General features: G+C 40.5%; 1 protein-coding gene across 1 annotated transcript in view; it reads right to left on the bottom strand.

The window, feature by feature from the left end:
• The window catches only part of LOC124594367 (serine protease nudel), a 184,126-nt gene that overhangs the window by 45,210 nt on the left and 118,803 nt on the right, over positions 1–20,113 (bottom strand). The window contains exons 11-12 of the mRNA XM_047132735.1: positions 6,899–7,068; positions 846–959 (exon numbers count right to left, since the gene is read on the bottom strand). Of these exons, the coding sequence (XP_046988691.1) occupies positions 846–959; positions 6,899–7,068 (284 nt within the window). The remainder of the gene's footprint in view (positions 1–845; positions 960–6,898; positions 7,069–20,113) is intronic.

Raw genomic sequence — 20,113 nt, 5'->3', positions numbered from 1 at the left:
TGCTTTTCTATGCCAGGGATGCCTATTTCTATGTCTTCTGTGCGGGAATCCGTGAAATAGTCAAATGAAGGTATGGACTGAGATGAAAGAAATTAAATATGGAAACCTGTATTAACAGGTCTGTTTTAACTGGAGTCTCGTATTTTATCATTGTGGAACAGTCACCAGAGTTACATGAGCTGAAGAAACAGTGCTTACTTTTTAAAATCTACTACTTCATTAAGTTGAACAGAAATGCTAACTCCAAAATAAGATGTGATATGCATGTACTGGAAGGGAATTGTCACATTTTAGGAAGATATATAATTTTTCATTCCTACACTGTGGCAATATTCTTTAATTGTGTCAGGCTATTTTTATTTCTATGGCATTTGATGTAATAGTGTTCAGATGTCACTACAATACACACTGAATGGAAATGAGCGTTTGGCATCATTGGCCGGGAGGCCCCTTACGGGACAGGTCTGGCCGCCTTGCTGCAGGTGTTATTACATTCGACACCACATTGGGGAACCTGTGTGCCAGATGGGGATGAAATGATAATGAAGACAACAGTACACCCAGTCCCTGAGTGGAGAAAATCCTCGACCCAGCCAGGAATCGAACCAGGCCCCTTAGGACAGCAGTCCGTCACGCTGACCATTCAGTTATTGGTGTGGACACAATATACACTATTTCGCTACCATTAAATTACAATAGTCTGACTGCAATTCTGATAAATTTTACATCAATAATCCCAAATATTTTGTGCAGATAATGCTCCAAATCTTCCAAGTATTTGACGAAAGAAGATGTGACATCATTAATGCAATTAAGTTTGTGAAGATAAGTACAAATTTACTTACAGCAATCCTTCTCATCTTCACTGAAGTAACAGTCCACATGCTGGTCACATATTTGAGTTTCATTAATACATTTTTCACTTCTTACACACATTGATTTACCCGTGCTGCACAGTTCTGGAACAGACACATGGTTAATGTTCAGACTTATTGTCTTATCTTACATGTCCTCTATCTGTGTTGTATTTCTAACATGATTCAAAACTACAATGACAAAATCAAAATATCTCTGAATTGTAAATTATATACAGAACCCAAATTCGAGTACAGATATATCAGAAACTATTTCTGCCTCTGGTAGCATTTATACATAAAGATTCAGTATTGCAGATAAATTTCATATTTCACAAATGAGCATCAGGCTATTCTTGAAATTAAGTTTTACATAACTTTAATGTAAGCAATGGAGACTACAGAACATCTGTATATGAGAATGATTTGATATGTACCTGTGTTCAAAGACAGATGTCACCATGAACACAAGTTAGTGTTATGCTCATTTTCTGCTTTTAGTGGGATGATGTTAAAGTAAAAATGATACTGATTCATCGATTACTTTGGGTTTGGCAGCCACTTCAGTGAACTGGGCTAGGTGGGTTTTACCAAAAAGTAGATGCTGTTTATGGTGATTGTACACCACCAGTGATAACAGATATTTGTTCAATGAATTTAAATGTGACTGAACATACGTTTCTGATGAAGTTCACCCTGGGCACCTGGAAATTGTGGTAACCAAGGAAATCATTGAAGAAGTCCAGGATATGATTCATCATATATGATCATCAAATGGAAGTGCATGAAGTAGCAGAAGCTGGAGATGTGCTGATAAGGAAGGTAATATTTTATGTAATAGTTGATGATGCAAAAAATGTTGGTTGGTTGGTTTGGGGAAGGAGACCAGACAGCGTGGTCATCGGTCTCATCGGATTAGGGAAGGATTGGGAAGGAAGTCGGCTGTGCCCTTTCAGAGGAACCATCCCGGCATTTGCCTGGAGCAAAAAATGTTGACTCAGTGGGTCCCACAATTGCTGTTTGTGGGGAACAAGGAAGTTGAGAGCAAAGTGAGATTTTAAAGAGCTTTTTAGATGGTGAGACTTGGATCCATCGGGAACCAAGCAACACTATAAAAAAGACCCTGATGAAACTTCACTAAAGAAGGTGAAGATATAAAAAATTTTGTGACATTTGCTTGGGATGCACAGAGGCTACTTAGAAAAAAAGAAAAATGGTCACTCAGCAATACTACAGTGAGGTACTGGACCACTGTGACACAAAATTGAAGGAAAACACTACCCCATTTGGTGAAAAAGGAAGTTATGTTTCACCATGACAACACATCAACACATTCATCAGTGTTGTCAACACAACAGTGCTTGAATTGCAGCCACACTCCCTCAGTATAACCTGACATGGCTTTCTGTGATTCCATTTTGTTCCCCAACATGGGGAAATGGTTGAAGGAAAAATTCTGCTCAAATCAAGAGATCCTTAAGACAAGGTGTACTTTAGAGAGCATGATAATTCCTATGTTTTGAAGGGATTAAAAGTGGGCAGCATTAGAAAAAGAGTATATCTGTAAAGTGGGATTATGTTGAAATATAATTTGTTTTCAAGAAAATTATGTCTTTGTTCCTAACATGGGTACTTATTGAATCACTCTGCTACAGTAGAGACCTAGATTCAATTCTTGATTCTTCTGCCTAGTCATCCACTATTTAGATTACATGGTATATACATTATATATGAGGTGCATCAAAACAGAAATAAGCTGGAGGCTGTGAAATAAAAACTGCTTAAAAATTCATAATGCCATTGCCTGAAGAAGAAGTTGTGGTTCCTATAAGAACACTGAGGTCCCAAACTTGCTGTTAGAGGGACAAAGGCATTCACCCACATGATGGAAAAAATGAGCATGTTCACTCAGTCAGTCTGAAGACAATGAAATGGAGGCTTTAAAAGAAGAGCAGAGGTATGTAGTGCATTTCTCAGCTGTGGACGGAGTGCGGGGAATGGAAATTTGTTGAAGAATGGCACTAGTGTGCGGAGAGCACTGCATGCCCATTGCTAGCATCAATGCATGGCACAAGAAATTCATGGAAGAACAGGTGTCCTTGACTGACAACACATGATCCGGAATGCCACACCACATTACCAATGACAGTGTCCAGCTGGTAAATGCCCATATTATTCAAGACTTGTGAGTTGGTGTAGCAGCCATTGTGGTAGAGGTCGGAGTGAATGTTGGAAGTTTTCTTGCCATAATTAAGAACAGATAGAATTTTCACAAAATTGTGCACCCATTGGGTGCCTTATAGTCTTCAATTAGCACAGGAAGCATATCAGCTATGAGTCTGTCCTGAATATCTGCAGGACTATGTCAAGAAAGGGAATGAGTTCATGTCATCAGTGGTCAATGGAGATGAGACATGATGTCATCACTTTGAACCCAAGTCAGAATAACAAAGTAGAAGCATTCATAGTCACCATCATACAAAAATCCAAAACCATCCACATAACTGCAGGAAAAGTTATGCTCACCTTCTTCTTTGACTGAAATGGCCCCCCTTCCTATCAACTTACTGCAGCATTAGATAATACTGAATGTGCACCAACCGTGATGACCCTGCACAAAATGATCAAATCAAAATGATTAGGGCAGTGCACACACGGGGTCATTTTGCTCCATGACAGTTCAAGGCCCCACACAGCAAACACAGTCAGATAGTTCTTATAGACATTCAAATGGGGTGTCCTCACTCTCCATACAGTCTAGACCTGTCTCCCTAAAATTATGCAGTATTTAGTGAGCTAAAGAAAATTCTGAGAGGCAAACAATTCACCTTAGGTAAGGTTGTCAAGCAGTATGATCAAAGCTGGTTCACAACACAGCCCCAGGAATTTTACAGGACAGCTATCCGGTATCTTGTGTCCCAATGAGACAAGTGCTGGGTGATAGTTCTGAAATAGAGGTACTACTTTCTGCTTACAGGCCTGCAGCTATATGCTCCTGAAGATTTTATATTGATGTGATAATAAATAATAGGTTATTTTATATTTGTCATGGATACTTATCACATTAATGCTAACAGATTCACTTTTGTTTCACTGCATTCCTTTAATGAAAGGACTGAATTTTTTATGCTTTGCGTCATAGCCACCAAGGAATTCATCAACATACAGTACAAGAGAGTCTTACAGAGTAATGAACTAAATTTGCTTTGAGATAAAAGATTAGAGCAGAAAAAGAATTACACTAGCAGATATGGATACAATGCTGTGGAATTTCCATGACTTCCAATTTAAAGATATCAATGGATGTAGATATACAGCAAGTAATTCAGCCATGATGTTCTTATCCAACAGAGCTGAAGCAATAGATAATGGTCATAGCTACAGAAAGAGAAAGATTTAATAAAGTGAAACAGGCTTAGCTAAATCAAGTGCTGCATAAGATAGATTATTCCTGGTGAAAATGATATTGGATGACACATAATAACAAAAAGCAAACTTACTGATTCAGTTACACAGTTCCCATAGGATATTGAATGGCTCAAAGAATGCACTAATACAGAGAATTAGCTATTATAAATTTTCCTGTGGATTGCATTAACCAGTAAAATCGTTATAGTAGTGTGCAGGTAAAAAGGCAGGTGGTGAAGCTATACATAGTGGCAAGGAGTAATATGTCACATGATGTTCCAGTCATTACCATCATACTGCCATGTCTGTCTGTAGCATGCACTTCTTGGTGTGCTTAGAACATTTAGTAGTGACTTTCATGTTAGTTTAGGTGTGGTGTGTGTACTTAACCAGTGTAAAGTTCATTATAAGTGCCACAAAGCGAACTTGATGAGTATTACGTTAAGAAGTGTCAGTGAAAGTTTTTTAAGCATATAAATTTTTCTAGGAAAATCAGAAGCTGAAACACTGGTCTGATGTGGTGCTCATCCTAGCATTGCCAGTTACACACATAGACATCAACAGGAGTATGAGGGAAGAAATAAGGATGGAGAACATGCTGATGATGGCACAAAGTATGCTCCAGCCTATTCGGTGCAGAACAGATCATGCTCTGTGCAGAACAGATCATGCAGCCACTTTCACACTTGCACATTACTATAGTAACAATCTTGATGTGAATCAGGAAAGAAAGCTGTTACTTTACCCATTACAAAGCCCAATCTGTAAGTGGTAGTGAGTATCATTTCACAGTCCAGAACTGCCTACATATTAAACAAATGTCATGTTCAAAGAGACTTTTGCAATGGAAGACTCGTTTAGTTAATTTATTTTTAATTTTTAATTTTCAGATTGAATACATTGTGTTCAGATAGGGTCTGTTTAACATAACCTTATCATCAAATGAGAATTCAATTAAAATTCACTGTGACTGTTTATGTGCCTGACATTTTGTAGTTTCATAAGGTAATGATTTTCCTAATAATTAAGAAATTTTTCAAAATAGTTTTAAGTATATATAATGTGTGTGTGTGTGTGTGTGTGTGTGTGTGTGTGTGTGTGTGTGTGTGTGTGTGTGTGTGTGTGTGTGGTGATGCCTCCAAATTTTTTATGTGAAAACGCTTAAAGCTTTATAAATCAAACAAATTTTATTAATATTCTACATCATCTACTTCATATCTACATATTAATTTGTTAACATACAGTGGTGATAAACACATTTCTTCCAACAAGTGACCAGTTTGTTGATACCATCACTGTAGAATGGTTAGCTTTGTTGATGTAGCCACAATCTCACTTCTGGTTGCACCACTTCATCACTATCAAAGTGAAGTCCTCAAAGGCATTATTTACATTTTGGAAACAGATGAGCATCAGATAGGGCCAAGTTGAGACTGTATGGAGGATAATCAATGAAAGTGAACCCAAGGCATCGGATTGCTGCAGACGTTGCAGTGCTCTTCTTTGCTCTGGCATTATTATGCTGAAGGAAAGGATGCTCTGTCTTATCTGATGATTTTTCTCTGATGAGTTCATTAACCTGGTTATGATCAGTCTCGTCAGTTGCCGTACACAGTCATCCATTCCGAGCCCTGTCACACACGTTGAGGTTAGCATGAATAACTCAATGCCACACATTACTAATGTACACAAATTTAATTCTTCTATGGATATCAACTGGAGACACATTTTCTATGGTTAGAAACTCAATTTCAGCATGCTGTTTCTCAAGTACTGACATTGCTGTGTTATACACTGCCATGTTACATGCTATAATTTGGAGCATTTTAAAAGCAGATGGATGAAACTTGCATCAATGAAGTGGGAAAGTTGACCAAGTAATTTGCTTGACATGTAATATCTCAACCAATATTGAGAACAGAATAAAAAATACAGTGGCATTACTTTTCAGCAGGCCCTTTCATTAGCGGTAGCAATTTTAGAAGTGTCAGCACCAGCAGTTATTGTAGAGGCATTTGTATTTGAATTTGCTGTTGTTGTCATTACCATTGTTGTTTACTATTGTCATTGTTGTTGTTATTGTCATTTTTGTTGTTGTCTTCAGTTCAAAGGCTGATTTCACGCAGCCCTTCACACTAGTCTATCTAATGCCAGTAACTTCATCTCTGCATACGTACTGCAAACTATGTCATTTGAACATGCTTACTGTAATGAGACCTGGTTGCCCTCTACTGCTTGATGCATTGAACACAACATACAAATTCATTTATTTGAGTTGTGATTTTTTTCTCCTTTATTCAATACCGCGTCATTAGTTATCCGATCAACCCACCTAATCTTCAGCATTCTAATGTGGTTGTTTTTATGAAGTAAAAAATAAAAGTTTTTATGTATACTTCATTACTACAGCTTACAAACTGGCAGCTCATGTACTTCACTATTAATCTTTTAGTTGCAGATGAGGTATTTTACTTTCTTTGATATGATCTATATTTTAGCAGATTTGAAGCACAAGTGACTTGTGTAATATGGACACTATAATAAACTTAGCATTCAGACATCTTGAACGTGAGCAGTATGTGAATGTTTACATAACATAATACACATCATGATTAATTATTAACTTTTTTTCATACCACAGTCTTCCTCATCACTACCATCTTCACAGTCAACAAAGCCATCACAGAGAACCTTTGGATGATTGTGAAGAAGTCTCTCTTTGCAAGAACAATCTGTTTCATCACTGGCGTCTTCACACTGAGGCCATCCATCACATCGAGCTGATGCAGGCACCTTCTGTTGCAGCCTGAAATAATTAGAGTTAAATACAATTCTGTTAAGACAATGATTTTTCCATACAGAGATGCATGCAGCCACATCATGAAATATAGCTTCAGAATGACCATGTACAACAGGCTACATAAGCAGGATTTTGTTCTCACTGACATATTGATGTCATATGAAACCTAGCACCAATGTTCACAAATCACTCTATTTGTGTAGCAATCAGCCTTAGTGGAAGCCATTCTTTGCTGTTTTAAATGGTTTATGTGAGAATACACTAGTTTTTGTAGTGCTTGAAAATGGTGACAGTTGGAGTTCTCTTTATAATAGTCAGTGAATCAAGGAGTCTTTCCTGAAGGACTGAAATATGCAATACACCAGTATATAAAAGCAGAGATAATTAACTGACCTCTAATTATAGGCTGTTTCCATTTTTTTTTTTTTTTTTTTTTTTTTTTTTTTTTTTTTTTTTTTTTGAGAGAATAGCTCACAACAGAACACTGAACAATCTTTCTGAGAATGATCTTTTAACAACAGCCCAGTTTGGCTTCTGTAAAGGCTTCTCTATTAAGAAAGCAAAAAATCAGAACTAAACAGAAAAAATTACCATGTTGGCATTTTATGTGGTCTTGCTAAGAATATGTATAGGACATACAATTCTGCTATGGAAACCAAAATGGTATGACATCAACAACCTTTCTCTTGCATGACTGGAGTCATATCTGGACAACAGAAAACAGAGGGTCACATTAGCAAATGATACAACATGAATACGATTAAATTCAGAGCAAGGAAATATTAAACACGATGCACTGCAAGTTTCAATGTTTGGCCCAATCCTGTACTTGGCCTACATAAATGGTTTACTGGGAACACTGGAGGACTTTTCAAAAACTATAAAGTTGGCTGATGACACAAGTATATTGATGAAAAGCCCAAACACATCCATCTACCAGACACAGCTAGGGTAATAATAGAATAGGCTTACACTTGGTTCACAGCCAACAGTTTCATATTATTACAAGGGAGACAGGGCAACCAAGAGTACAGGATGACGGAATTACCATCAAAGCGAATGGAAACTTGACAAACAACAAGCCAGAAGTCGAAAACATTTTGAATAATCATTTTTTAAATGTTGTAGAGAAAATAGGATCTAAATGTTCATTAGAAGAAGCAAGGCAGTTAATGGAAGAGGCCTTACCCACACCATTTGATACAATTGATATTCCACCCACCTCTCCTTCTGAAATTAGGAAGATAATAAACTCCCTCAAGAATAAAAGCTCACATGGAATTGATAGCATTTCCAGCAGGATAATAAAAGCTTGTTCCCAAGAAATAAGTGGGATTCTTAGCCACATATGTAACAGCTCTCTGAAGCAGGGTATTTTCCCAGATAGACTGAAGTGTGCCATTGTTAAACCAGTGCATAAAAAAGGGGATATGTCTGATGTCAGCAATTACCACCCAATCTCTCTTCTGACTGCCTAATCCAAAATTTTTGAAAAAGTAATGTATTGTAGAGTAGCTTCACACCTTTGTAAAAATAAAGTTTTAACAAAATGTCAGTTTGGTTTCCAGAAGGGGTTTCAGCGGAAAATGCTTTATATACCTTCACTAATGAAATATTAAATGCTCTGAGTAACTAGAAGTCACCCGTTGGCATTTTTTGTGATATCTCGAAGGCTTTTGATTGTGTAAATCATGGAATACTTCTAGATAAGCTCAAGTACTGTGGTATGAATGGGACAGTGTTCAAATGGTTTAAATCATACCTAACTGGAAGAGTGCAGAAAGTTGAAATAAGCAGTTCATATTATATGCAAAAAACTGGTGATTTCTCAAACTGGGGAACAATCAAGAATGGGGTGCCACAAGGTTCGGTCTTGGGTCCACTGCTGCTCTTAATATACACTCCTGGAAATTGAAATAAGAACACCGTGAATTCATTGTCCCAGGAAGGAGAAACTTTATTGACACATTCCTGGGGTCAGATACATCACATGATCACACTGACAGAACCACAGGCACATAGACACAGGCAACAGAGCATGCACAATGTCGGCACTAGTACAGTGTATATCCACCTTTCGCAGCAATGCAGGCTGCTATTCTCCCATGGAGACGATCGTAGAGATGCTGGATGTAGTCCTGTGGAACGGCTTGCCATGCCATTTCCACCTGGCGCCTCAGTTGGACCAGCGTTCGTGCTGGACGTGCAGACCGCGTGAGACGACGCTTCATCCAGTCCCAAACATGCTCAATGGGGGACAGATCCGGAGATCTTGCTGGCCAGGGTAGTTGACTTACACCTTCTAGAGCACGTTGGGTGGCACGGGATACATGCGGACGTGCATTGTCCTGTTGGAACAGCAAGTTCCCTTGCCGGTCTAGGAATGGTAGAACGATGGGTTCGATGACGGTTTGGATGTACCGTGCACTATTCAGTGCTCCCTCGATGATCACCAGTGGTGTACGGCCAGTGTAGGAGATCGCTCCCCACACCATGTGCCGGGTGTTGGCCCTGTGTGCCTCGGTCGTATGCAGTCCTGATTGTGGCGCTCACCTGCACGGCGCCAAACACGCATACGACCATCATTGGCACCAAGGCAGAAGCGACTCTCATCGCTGAAGACGACACGTCTCCATTCGTCCCTCCATTCACGCCTGTCGCGACACCACTGGAGGCGGGCTGCACGATGTTGGGGCGTGAGCAAGAGACGGCCTAACGGTGTGCGGGACCGTAGCCCAGCTTCATGGAGACGGTTGCGAATGGTCCTCGCCGATACCCCAGGAGCAACAGTGTCCCTAATTTGCTGGGAAGTGGCGGTGCGGTTCCCTACGGCACTGCGTAGGATCCTACGGTCTTGGCGTGCATCCGTGCATCGCTGCTGTCCGGTCCCAGGTCGACGGGCACGTGCACCTTCCGCCGACCACTGGCGACAACATCGATGTACTGTGGAGACCTCACGCCCCACGTGTTGAGCAATTCGGCGGTATGTCCACCCGGCCTCCCGCATGCCCACTATACGCCCTCGCTCAAAGTCCGTCAACTGCACATACGGTTCACGTCCACGCTGTCGCGGCATGCTACCAGTGTTACAGACTGCGATGGAGCTCCGTATGCCACGGCAAACTGGCTGACACTGACGGCGGCGGTGCACAAATGCTGCACAGCTAGCGCCATTCGACGGCCAACACCGCGGTTCCTGGTGTGTCCGCTATGCCGTGCGTGTGATCATTGCTTGTACAGCCCTCTTGCAGTGTCCGGAGCAAGTATGGTGGGTCTGACACACCGGTGTCAATGTGTTCTTTTTTCCATTTCCAAGAGTGTATATTAATGACTCGCGATTCTATACTCATGAAGATGCAAAGCTGGTACTTTTTGCCAATGATACAAGTATAGCTATCACACCTAACAGACAAGAATTGACTGGTGAAATTGTAAATGATGCTTGTCAGAAAATCATTAAGTGGTGCTCTGCAAATGGGCTCTCATTAAACTTTGACAAAACACAGTATATACAGTTCCACACAGTAAATGGAATGACACCATTAATAAATATAGACTTTGATCAGAAATCGGTAGCTAAGGTAGAATATTCAAAATTTCTAGGTGTATGCATTGATGGGGGGTTGAACTGGAAAAAACGCACTGAGGATCTGCTGAAACGTTTGAGTTCAACTATTTATGCTATTAGGGTAATTGCAAATTTTGGCAATATACATCTCAGTAAATTAGCTTACCACACCTATTTTCATTCTCTGCTTTTGTACGTTATCATATTCTGGGGTAACTCATCATTGAGTAAAAGAATGTTCATTGCACAAAAGCGTGTAATCAGAATAATTGCTGGAGTTCATCCGAGATCATCCTGCAGATACTTATTTAAAGAGCTAGAGATCTTCACTGTAGCCCCAAAATATATATATTCACTTATGAAATTTGTTATTAACAATCTAAACAATTTCAAAAGTAATAGCAGTGTACATGGCTACAATACTAGGAGAAAGGATGATCTTCACTACTCAAGGTTAAATCTAACTTTGTCCCAGAAGGGGGTAAATTATGCTGCCACAAAAGTCTTTGGTCACTTACCTAATAGCATCAAAAGTCTGACAGATAGCCATATAGCATTTAAAAGGAAATTAAAAGAATTTCTTAATGGCAACTCCTACTCATTAGATGAATTTTTGGATATAGTAAGTGGGTAATTTCCTCAAACCACACAAAAAAATAATAATAAAAATATTAAGTGTCATGTAATATTTTGTGTAATGTAATATCTTGTATAGACACCTTTTATTAACCTGACACGTTCCACATCATTACGAAGTGTTGTATTCATGATCTATGGAACAAGTACTAATCTAATCTAATACTTAATCTTGCAAAAACGTTTATTGTGCAATCCATAACATAAAAATGACATACAGGTATCTGAAGTAGAGATCAGTGGGCATACAGTGGATGAGGCTCCATATGTGAAGTTGGTGAGATTCCAGATGGATAATGAACTGAGGTGGCACCAACATATGGATAAGTTAACCAGAAAGCTCAGTTCCACCTCATTTGCACTAAGAAATCTCTCTGACTGTGTTGACCATCAGTGTAGCTTACTTTCACTCAGTTCTGTCCTGTGATATAGCATTCTGTTGCACTGTAGCTGAGGTGAAAAACATGTATACTTTACAGAAATGTGCAATATGAATATTGTGCAAAGTTGATAACTGAACATCTTGCAAAAGCCTCTTCTGGGACTTAGGGATTCTTAAATTTACATGCCAATACATATACTCCCTGGTGGTATTTGTTTTTGCTAACAAGGCTGAATCTAGAGTTAACTTATCAATTCACAGTCACAATACTAAAAGTAGAAATAATTTCAATATAGACTATGAATTTCTCCCTAGGGCCCCAAAAAGAATTTTATATTTTGGTACCGAAGACTGTAACAGGTTGCTAATGGGCATCAGCAAGGAAACTGAAAATCTTGAAGTACTGAAACAAAAAGTAAAAGAATATCTCATCAGCCATACCTTCTACATGTATATATACTGCAGGGGTAGAGTTTCATTGAGAAAATCTGAGCTGAGTGCAATAACTTTGTTTTGTTTTTGTTTGATTGTGAGATCATGGCAAGTCAGTATATTTTGTCAGGGGTTGAGCTGTCCTTATAATTTCAGTATGTGGCAGGCGAATGCAGATAGCATTTTGAGAAAGAGTGGATATAAGTGTTAGACTTTGACCAATAGTATTGATCTCGCTACACATCGGGTTCTGGATTTTCTACATATTAGGTTTTGATCTTGGTTTACTCTCTGGACTTGTTGCTTTGCCATATCATTATATTGTTTGTCCTTCTCTGTTGTTGTCTTTCTGTTTATTTTTGGTGACTCATTGTCAATTCTCTGGGCAATTCTCCAGCATCTGGAGTTTCGTGAAATATTTCTGGTCTTATCAGACTCTGGACACTATAATGAGTCTATTTAGGACCTAGGTTTTGTGGAGTGGTAAGAGTGAGTTCCTGAGGCTGTGGCAAATGTAGTATGTCTGCAAGGCAGGGTTTGGCATCTACAAAGGCTGTGGGAGAGGTTTGATGGAGGCTGTTGTAGTGGTGGTGGATAGTAGTAGTTCAAGGTGGGAGCAGTAATAGTCCAAGGTGGGAGTATGAGGTGGTGATATGCATGCTGCTCTAATTGCTGGAAGGCAAGCGTTTTGCTGTGAGAGATGGGATGCAGGCATTCACTATTCTGTTAGTGTTTTTGAGACTATCTCATTGTCATGAAAGCTAACAGGTTGATCCAGGTAATATGGGTGTCACCAGCAAGAGATGTGGCTCAATGTTTAGTGTAATCTGTGAACCAAGGGTAATGATTCAGGAGGTGAAGCTAAGTTTAGTTATTATTTTAGTGTGTTGGAGTAGCAACGAGCAGCCACTTATGTGACAATAGTTAATTTATAGTAAGAAGTAATATAGTAGTGATATGGTTAAGTTTTCTTGTAATTTGATTTTGCTTTATGCAGAGCAAGGGATAGGGTTCAGTATTTAAGCATATAAAACAGCGAGAACTGTTGGAATAGTGGCATGTGTAGGTATTTCTTTTCACTTATGTTTGTGCAATTGATGAGTTAATCATGACATAGCCAGCAGCACAGGGAGCAGGATATTCAATACTGCAAGGGGTTACCACAGAGGAGATATCTGAGTTAGTGTGAGAATAGACAATACAAAGCTGTCTAAGAGATGGAAAGCAATTCAGGGTGATGAGAAGAAAATAGATTGTAACAAATCTCCGGGGTACAGGGAGAAGATGTGGAGAGAGTATTGTGACTGGTTGATCAAAAACAGGCCTCAAGATGTGAGGAACATGTTGCTTATGCAGGGAAAGAAAGGAAACAGAGAGGAGAGAGAAAGAGAAAGACGAAAGGGAGAGGAGCAGGCTCGTAGATAGTTTACCTGTTGCTGCAGGATGTCCAACTTCCATTAATGTAGTTGAACCTGTCAATCCTGGGAAGATTAAATTCATTGTAGATATATCAGAATACAAGTTCTTGAGAATTTGAGGAAGGCATAGAATAATGAAGATGCTGAAGTTAAGGAGAGCAACCAGAAGTGCCATCTCAAATATCAAGTATTCCTGAGGTAGCAGGAATAAGTGTGCGCTGCACCCATGTGATTAAGTGTAGGGATAGCAACACAGATCATTGAAGTGCAATAGCATCAGCCCAACTGTGAGATAATGTATGTTGTGTTGAGACCAGAGTGCCTGTGCCAGACATGCAGGGAAGTGCTTGTACTAATGATTTTTGCACCATGATACTGCTGACAGTTTTGATGTTTTAGATGCTTCAGGGAATGCACACGAAGTTGTTGATAGTTATGTTACAGATGTTGTGGCAGGAGTGGTGTAGGCGTGTATATTCCCTCAGAAGCATGGAGAAGTGCTTAATCAAGTTGACAGGTCTGAGTTATTTGAAGAGTGTATCCCAGAGGTTCAGAATGCAGCAAATACTGGGTCAAAGCCTTGGAGGGCAAGCCACAGATGTGCACAATGAGCTGTTTACAGTAGAGCCACATTCTGATGTATGCCACATATATGGAATAGGTAAAGGGTACAACACAAGCCTAAAAGTAAACATTCTGACTGAACATCATGCCAAAGTTAAACCTCAGTGGTTGAAAGCTATTTGCCACTGTAGAGCTGTCATGAATTGTATCTGTTGTACAAGGCAAACCATGGATAAACACACTCTAGCGTAATTCATGTGGTAAAGTGTCACTAGGCATGACATTGTTGTTTTGGGAAGAGGTGGGAGTGGGGAAGGTGTGAGTACTAAAAAATCAAGCTTTTCGAGGCGAATGGGGAATACAGCTTGAAATGAGTGTTACAGAGGGAGGGGGGGGGGGGGGGGGGGGGGGAATATGTGGGACTACTTGTTGGAATGTTGTGAATGGTGGTGGAATACTTGATTTTCTCATGAGGATAGTTTTGGGAATATGTTTACTGGAAGAGCATAGGGAGACCTGTTGTCACAAGGATAAAGTTCTGAAAGATGTTCCAAAACAAGAGGTTAAAAATCACATGATAAATAGATGAGATGACAATCATAAGAGTTTAATAGAGCCAGATCCTGTTTTCTTGAAGCTGATCTGGTATAGATAATTTATTAAGAAGGACTGAGGGTTACTTTAGTTTGTAAGTGTCAAATGGAGAGTTAGAAGTTGTGTATACATAAGGATGGCAAGAGATCTAGTAGTGAAATATGTTTCATAGTATTTGAGATAATTAGCAGTGTAAGGAACTCTTGAGAGATGCTATGAGATTAAGTAATACAAGGTGAGGTTCTAAAGTGACGATAGCCATTTTAAGTGTATGAGGAATATTGTCATATAAATATCAGAGGAAAACAATTTGTAGAATGTGAGGAAGATGGAAAGCAACCATAAAGTTGAATGTAGAAAGTGTGTAGCATTTAAGAATTGCCAGTCTAGTAGTGAAACCTATTGAGACGGAGTTTACAGTTTACAGTAAGATGTTGTGAGAAAGCCACCATGAAGTATTGCAGTAGCAACTGTAGGCTGGTGAAATGTGGGTGAAAGTAACACTTTCACAAAAGAATTTCAGGATGGGCTAGCTGTACTCAGTGGAAACTTGCACCATACAGCAGTAGTAACCAAAGTGGGCAGGGCAATGTTACCACACCAGGACAAGACACTTGTTGTGAGGTACGAGACCAGGGGCAGGACAGTAAAGCAACAAAGGTGCCTCCGGGCCATATAAATTACTATGAATTTTGAGTCAGATTCATTCAGAGTCTAGCAGCACTACATTGATCCCAGGTCCATGGCAGATGGTGAGACAACATGGTGCCTTCAGTCACTGCAATGAGTTTGAGGGTGAGTTGCACCAGCTGCTGCATGCACTGAGTCTCCTTGTGGGGCATGGTGCCACAGCAATTCTGACATGCTGTCAGAGGGCAGTTGGTCTTGTCCCAAGAATGGAATGGCAGTGTTCACTGGCACCCGTGGTGGACGCGTGTGGCACTAGAGTCATCAACTATGCGAGCATCTCCTTTCCAGGGCAGAAGCAGTCATTGTGTCATGTTGGCCAGGGTTACCAGAATGAGGCATGTCTGCTTCACATTACTAGTGATGTGATGAGTACGTTAAGTTGAATAAAGCATTTCTCTCAGTCATCATTGTGTCTCTGAGCCCACTGGCCTGTCACCAAGACCACACACCCTGCCGCATGCTGTCTGCACTCTAAATCTGATAGGCTGGCATGACAGGTGTGTCTCCATAGACAGCACTGCAATGGTGACAGCAGCACTCACTCATTATAGGAGTGCTGACTAGTGGCCATCTCATGCCTTCCTAGTGGACTTTCAAACATTCTGGACTGTGATACCACAACACAATCATGAACCTGTCAGTGTGAAGCCTCAGTCCCATAGAAGAATCAATCCTTTCCAATGGCCTTACCTACTGCCACACTCAAATTCAGTTATGCTTGACTTGTTAAAGACCTCTTCTTCTTCTCCATGTCCCTAAAGTGTAAACACTTTTTTGGTATTAACCCTACCAATCAGACACAATCCAAACCCAATGCTGAACTCTGCCTTACTAAATTGCTTGATTTTACTCAATTTACTCCTCTAAGTAATAGCGAGCTACTCCCACTGCCTCTCCCCTTTCCCAAACCATCCCCTGATAACTTCCTAGAATTTCCTAATCTTGAACTTTGCCTCACCATCGTTTCCAAAACCACTCAACATGGAAACCAACCTCACATCTGCAAAAAGAACCTCAGTCCACAACCTCAAAACTGTTCCCATCCTTATAATCCTACCTGCTGGCAGTGGCTTCACCATTACCTGGTAGAGGGATTCCAACAGCTGTCACATATGTCCATGTAGAAGCCCTGCTGCAGTGACCCAATTCCAGAAATCCAGCAGGTTCTCCTGCCCCTACTCAAATCCCTTGGTCCATCCCAGAATGTCTCCCCAAGTTTGACTACCTCCTCAGCCCCCCCCCCCCCCCCAAAAAAAAAAAAAAAAAAAAAAAACACTCTCCACAATCCTATGTTCTACATCCTTTGTAAAGTATGTTAACCCAACCTTTCAGGATATTCCATTGCAGCTAGTTACTGTGCCCCTGTGACATGAATCTCTGCCCTTGTGGATCATCACCTTCAGCCTTTTACTGGTAACCTACCCTTCTATATAAAAGATCATAATCATTTCCTCTACTGACCCTCCACAGTTCATGTTCCTTTACCATCTGGCAGCCTGCTCATCACTGTTGATGGCACTTTCCTCTACTCTAACGTCCCAATGCCCATGGCCTTGCTGCTATTGGACACTACCTTTCCCAGCATCCAACTGACTCCAAGCCTACAACCTCCTTCCTGGGCACCATGATCAACTACATCCTCACCTATAATTACCTCTAATTTGATGGCATCATGTACAAACAGTTCCATGGTACAGCAACAGGCATCCTCATGGCAACATCCTATGGCAATCTATTCATGGGCCATCTAGAGGAATTCTTTCTAACCATCCAGAATGCCAAACTTCTCACCTGATTCAGATTCAATGATGACATCTTGATGATCTGGATTGAGAGTGAGGACACTTTACTCCCATTCCTCCAGAATCTCAACACCTTGGTTGATTGAGAGAGGTTATGGGACTAAACAGTGAGGTAATCAGTACCATCCTAAACACCCTCTCCACCATTTGTTTCACCTGGCCCCCCCAGTCCAATAAGCCACCATCCTTTTTGTTGAACTACAACTCAAGAATCAGTGCCTCCACCACTTCAGTCCTACCAACCACCAACAATACCTCCATGTCAACAGCTGGCACCAATTCCACAGCAACAAGTCCCTTCCATACAACCTAGCCACCAGTGGTCATTACATCTGCAGTGATAAGCAGTTCCTGTCCATATATGCCAAGGATTTTACTGAGGTCCTCATATACTGTAATTATGTTTCCCACTTTGTCCAGAAACAGATCAGCCACATTTTCACTCCCCAGTGACCTGCTATTCCCCATATTCCCACTGTCCAGCCACAAAAGAGTGATCCCTTTGTGACTCAGTGCCACCCAGGATGGAGCACCTGAATCACATTCTCTGCCAGAATTCTAACTATCTCTTGCTGTGCCCTTAAATGAGAAATATCCTCTATCCTCCCCATTCTTCGCTCAGTGGTATTCCAATAACCCCCAACTTATGTAATATCCTTGTCTATGCTTATTCCATCCCTACTTCCAGGCTATTGCCTTATATCTCATATCTCTGCAATAGACATAGATGCAAGACCTGTTCCGTACATCCTCCTACTACTACCTACTACAGTCCTGCCTCAGGCATCTCCTGCCACACCAAAGGAAGGGCCACTGGTGAAAGCATTCATGTGATATACCAAAATGGCTGTAACCACTGTGTTACATTTTCCATTGGAATGACCACTAAAAAGCTTTCTGTGCACATAAATGGCCGCTTCTAATCCATGGTTGAAAGACAGCTGGACCACCCAGTTGCGGAGCATGCTCCGCAACATGATGTGCTTGACTTCAACAGCTGTGCCATAGGCTGTAACATCTGAATTATTCCCAACAAAATCAAATTTTATGAACTGTGGAGGTAGGAACTCTCTATGTAACGTATCGTTCATTTCCATAACCTCCCTTGCCTCAACATTCGCTAGTCCCTGTCATCTACCTGTCCGTCCCCTGTCCTACTCCCACTACAGCTGTACACACACATTCTGTATCACCAACACACCTGCATAAGTATTCCCTCTTCCCTACTTCTTTCCTGTTCCCTTTGTACTTCTTTCCACAACACCCCCTCCTCTCCCCCAGCACAACCTTCTGATGCTGCACCTAGCAGCCCACTATCCTGTGCCCACCACAGTCTTGCATGCTCTCACAGAGAACACTAACATATCCCCCACTTCTGCACTTCCTAGCCTTCCTCTCTCCATCCCATGGCTCTTCTTTATCCCCACTTCAGCAAAGGTCACTGCTCACTTCAGACACAGTCACAATTGGGGTTTTATATCCTGAGATTACAGTGGCCATGTGTGAGTGAGTTTTGCATATGTGAATGTGTGTGCATTTGGTTATGTCTGTTTTTTTTTTTTCTTTTTTCATTGTGCATTTCTGAGTAACAATCTATCCTTTTTATATTGTCATTTTTTCATGTGATAGGGATTCTTGAAATGTTGTAAGTAGGCTTTCATAGAAAAATTAGTGTCTATTTTCAGGGGTACTAATTTAGGTTTTCAAAATGTATTTGATGCTCTCCCATCAGTCAAACAAGCTATGGACATTTATTCTGCCCTTGTTTGTATACTTTTTGTCACGATATTGATCTTTTCTTCTGGGACACCCATTACATATGAAAGACGTATGCCTTAATATGAGTCACTGTGTAAGCTCTTTTTGAAGATGATGGAAGTGTTATTTTTAATACTCACTGAAACATACAAATGGAATAAACTATCAATATAATATTTTTACAAATAATTTTTAATGTCTTTCTTCAAATGGAGTCTCCCTAGCTTTGAAACAGCATAGTGTATTTGACATGCAACAAATGGAAAGACCTGACAATAAATGAAATGGATGGGCACATTAAGTGAATGGGACAAAATGTTACCCATTTTGCCTGTGTGCATTGATGAAAATATCAACTAGATTAAACATATTGTGTTCCCCATGATATGTAAGATCAGCAACTTTTGCTATCCATATCATTGATAATCTCATAAACAAACAAATCAATGTCTCAGCATATCTAGCCTATATCTTTCTATTATGAGGGTAATCCCAAAAGTAAGGTCTCCTATTTTTTTTATTAGTACAGAACTCTGTTTGTGTGGCAGTTTGTCACACTGTTATGAAGAGTACTTCATGAGCCGTGTGTGAACATGCTCATGCAGTGATGAGGCACTCAGTCTTGGCTTGGCAGCCATTGAAAATGGAGCTCCCATTGGATGTTACCAACAAGTGTGAATTGTGCGCAATTACTCAGTTTTTGAATGAAAAGGGCACTGCACCAATTGAAATCTATTGCCAGTTGATAGAAGTGTATGGTGAGTTGTGCATGGATGTCAAAAATGTTCATAAGTGGTGTAGAGGTTTTGCAGCTAGTCGGACCAAAATTCACGATGAAGAAAGGAGCGGGAGACCATCAATTTCAGAGGAGACAGGGCTGAAGGTTGAGCAAAGCATGTGTGAAGATTGGCGGATCACCCAGGATGATCTCTGCACGTTGGTTCCTGAGGTTTCCCAAAGCACTGCTCACAGAATTTTAATGGAAACATTGAACTACCAGAAAGTGTGCGCAAGATGGGTGCCTTGCATGCTGACTGAGGACCACATACGGCAACGAGTTGATGCTTCCCACACATTTCTTCACCGCCTTGCAGCCAGACAGGACAACTTTCTGGACTCAGTTGTCACGGGTGATGAAACCTGGGCATACCACTTTACACCTGACACCAAGCAACAATCATGCCAGTTGATAACTTTCTGAACAGCA

Source organism: Schistocerca americana, chromosome 2 (assembly GCF_021461395.2).
Source record: "Schistocerca americana isolate TAMUIC-IGC-003095 chromosome 2, iqSchAmer2.1, whole genome shotgun sequence".
NCBI lineage: Eukaryota > Metazoa > Arthropoda > Insecta > Orthoptera > Acrididae > Schistocerca > Schistocerca americana.
Note: the sequence above shows the minus strand (reverse complement) of the source record. Positions and strands in the feature narration are given on the sequence as shown.